The sequence below is a fragment of the Cololabis saira genome, chromosome 20, assembly GCF_033807715.1.
Source record: "Cololabis saira isolate AMF1-May2022 chromosome 20, fColSai1.1, whole genome shotgun sequence".
In the NCBI taxonomy this organism is placed as follows: domain Eukaryota; kingdom Metazoa; phylum Chordata; class Actinopteri; order Beloniformes; family Belonidae; genus Cololabis; species Cololabis saira.
The window spans coordinates 32,669,903-32,672,830 of NC_084606.1; the positions used below are offsets into that span (position 1 = coordinate 32,669,903).

At 47.1% G+C, this 2,928-nt stretch overlaps 1 protein-coding gene across 1 annotated transcript; it reads right to left on the reverse strand.

Moving 5' to 3' along the window:
* Window positions 1-544: 544 nt before the first annotated feature.
* Window positions 545-2,498, reverse strand: LOC133420066 (alpha-2 adrenergic receptor-like). Its single transcript, XM_061709633.1, has one exon. It carries the CDS (start codon window positions 2,152-2,154, stop codon window positions 847-849), a length of 1,308 nt encoding a protein of 435 aa, XP_061565617.1. The 5' UTR covers window positions 2,155-2,498; the 3' UTR covers window positions 545-846.
* Window positions 2,499-2,928: the final 430 nt, after the last annotated feature.

Consider the following 2,928-nt stretch of genomic DNA (forward strand, 5'->3'; position numbering starts at 1 on the left):
CTCCACCTATTTGTGAGATATTTAAAGATGAATTTCTATAACTCCAAGGCACATTCATTTACAAAATACAGGTTTTGGTTCAGTTTTCTAAAAGTTTTCTGTGAAACATTATGAGTTTGTCATTTGTCTGAACCCAAACGTTGCAAAAACTGAATCTTTAGGGAGGCAGAGTTCTTGTAGTAAAAATCTATCTTGTAGATGGAAGTGCATCCGACGTATATAGTCATGGAACATGATAAATCTGCTTTGATGGCTCCTAAAAAGGCAAAAAGGAACAAATTTCTTGTTGTCTGTTTGGCTGTAGTTTGATTACATGAGAGGTTTTAAATGTCATCATAATAATACATATTTCCCCAAATAAATACAGCTGTTTATTCACACTGACAGTTTTATAAGAGCACTTCTTGTTTACATGTTCACTGGTTATTACTCAGTAAATATGTTAACACTGAATTACCGCCCAATAAATCTGTGGTGAAGTTAATCCCAGCAAGACAACTCACACAGAATGAGACAAACTGAGCAGGACTCGTGGCTGGCACCATCTTATTTTATTGTCTTCCTGCAGATAGAGTGGCCATGTGTATATTCTGTGGACGTAGAGAGCTTTTTCATTGATAATACACTCTTAAAGCATTACATCATATCTGTGTGGGAAATAAAGAATGGCAGCAATCAATCAGTTGTGGGAAAGCCTTTCAGGAGCCTGTAATGGAAACAGAGTGCATGTTGAATTCAGCTGGTTCATGACGTTCTCTAACAGAATGGACGTACGATAGGACGATGAGGCATGACAAAGTGGCAGTATTAAACACGGTTCATTTTGATATGTTCTCCTCCAACATCTTAGGAGGACTTTTTCCAGGACTTGCAAAGGATCTTCTGGAAGGCGTGTCTGAAATCCCGGTTGAAAATGGTGTAAATGGCCGGGTTGAGGGAGCTGTTGCAGTAGCCAATCCAAAAGAAGAACTTGAAGAGCGGGTCGGGGATCTTACAGGATTCCCTGCACACCCCGTACAGACTGTAGCTAAAGAAGAAGGGAAACCAACACACGACAAACACCCCCATGACGACGGCCAGGACGAACGTAAACCTCTTCTCTCTCGCTTGAGAGACCTTTTTTCTGGCCAGGGAGCTCCGGCGACGCTTCCTCCTGGAGGCGAAGAGATCCATGGACTTGCTGCTGGCCCTGGAGAGGCGAGTGGAGTGTTTGGAGAGGGAGCTTTTCTTTTGGCTGGCCTTCTTTGCTCTCTGGGAGTCCTGGTGATGGGGCTTGTGGCCTTTGCCCTCTGAGGAGGAGCTGTCCTCCATGTCGGCGTCAGTCTGGTGGCCTTTGGCTACTGCGTGCTTGCTGGGCGTGCCAGGCGGGCACTGACCGGGCCAGTGACCGTTCTCCCTCTCCCCGGGGAAAGGAGGGGACGCTTTGCTCAGCCCGTTTTCAGTGTGTGTAAAACTATCAGGTCTGTTTTTTTTCCCCGACATCGTTCTGGTTCTAGTTTTGGCCACCTGGTATATCCTGATGTACACCAGGATCATTATCAGGCAGGGGGCGAAGAAAGATGCGGTGCTGGAGGAAAGAATGTACCAAGTGTCATCATTGAGCTCGCACTGAGGCTGGGAGCTGGAGTCCTTGTTGCTGTCTATAGAAATAAGAGGAGGGGAGGAGATGAACGCAGACACAAGCCACACAATGAGGATGATGCCCTTGATGCGCTTGGGAGTCCGCTTCAGGTTGTACTCTACAGCCTGCGTAACGGACCAGTACCGGTCCAGGCTGATTGCGCACAGATGCACGATGGAGGAAGTGCAAAACAAAACATCCAAAGCCAAATAAATACCGCACCAAACCTTCCCAAAGTACCAGTAGCCCATGAGTTCATTCGCCAGAGAAAAGGGCATCACCAAAGTGGCCACCAGGATGTCCGCCGTGGCCAGAGACACCAAAAAAAGGTTCTGGGGCGCTTTCAGCGCTCTGCTCGTTAACACAGCAATCACCACCAGAATATTCCCAACCACGGTGAAAAGAATTAGGAAACTTACGAGTGCAGCAATGCTGGCAATCGCCGCGAAAGAATATCCACTGTCCGAGCTCCAGGAGGAATTGAGATGGATCACCGTGAACGCGTCCATCCCGCTGGCGTTCAGTGGATCCATGCCGACTTTTCCGGGAGAGTTGAATTGCGGGGCGTAAATTCACATTCCTTTTTTTATTAACACAAGAGTCCACGGATAACGCGCCCGCTGCGCCGCGGATTTACAAATCTGATGCCATGGATACGCGCGCAGGGGGAAAAAAAAAAAAAAAAAAGGCTCCCACTCCACGGCGTCTTTGGGCGTTTTCTGCAGCCAGCGGGTCAGGTGAGCCTAAAGATGGAACTTACTTGATCAAATATCATATTCTCTCCATGCACCGTGATGCAGGCTGCTCGTGCATGCGTCTGCTGGGTGTGAGGAGCTGAGGAGCTGAGTGGCGTCCGTCCAGCCGCAGCTCTCCCTTCCTTCAGCATGGTGCGCCCTCGCTCCTCATAATGCCCCATGTGGTGTTATAATAAAACTCACCGACTGCTGCCCCTCCCCTGGCACGCAACGTCGTTTTCATGTAGTAGGAATGCAATATGGCCAGGGGTATTTCAGTGCAAAACCTACCGAAATGGACAATGCATAGGATTAAATTGATGTAATTCACCATCGAAATAACACAAATGAAATGTTATCATGTCGGGGAAATTATTATGCACTTGTTTTATGCGTCCGTGAAGCCTTTCCCATATTTTTCTTTTCTCCTCATGATAAACCTCAAGTCACTGGAGGTCAGTATTGCTGCGTCTGTTCCTCCTGAAAAGTGTTTGACATACATGGGAACCTCAAAGGAAGGAGGTAATGTGGAGTAAGGTGAGGTTAGATAGAAATGTGAGGTAAAAGTTTTTT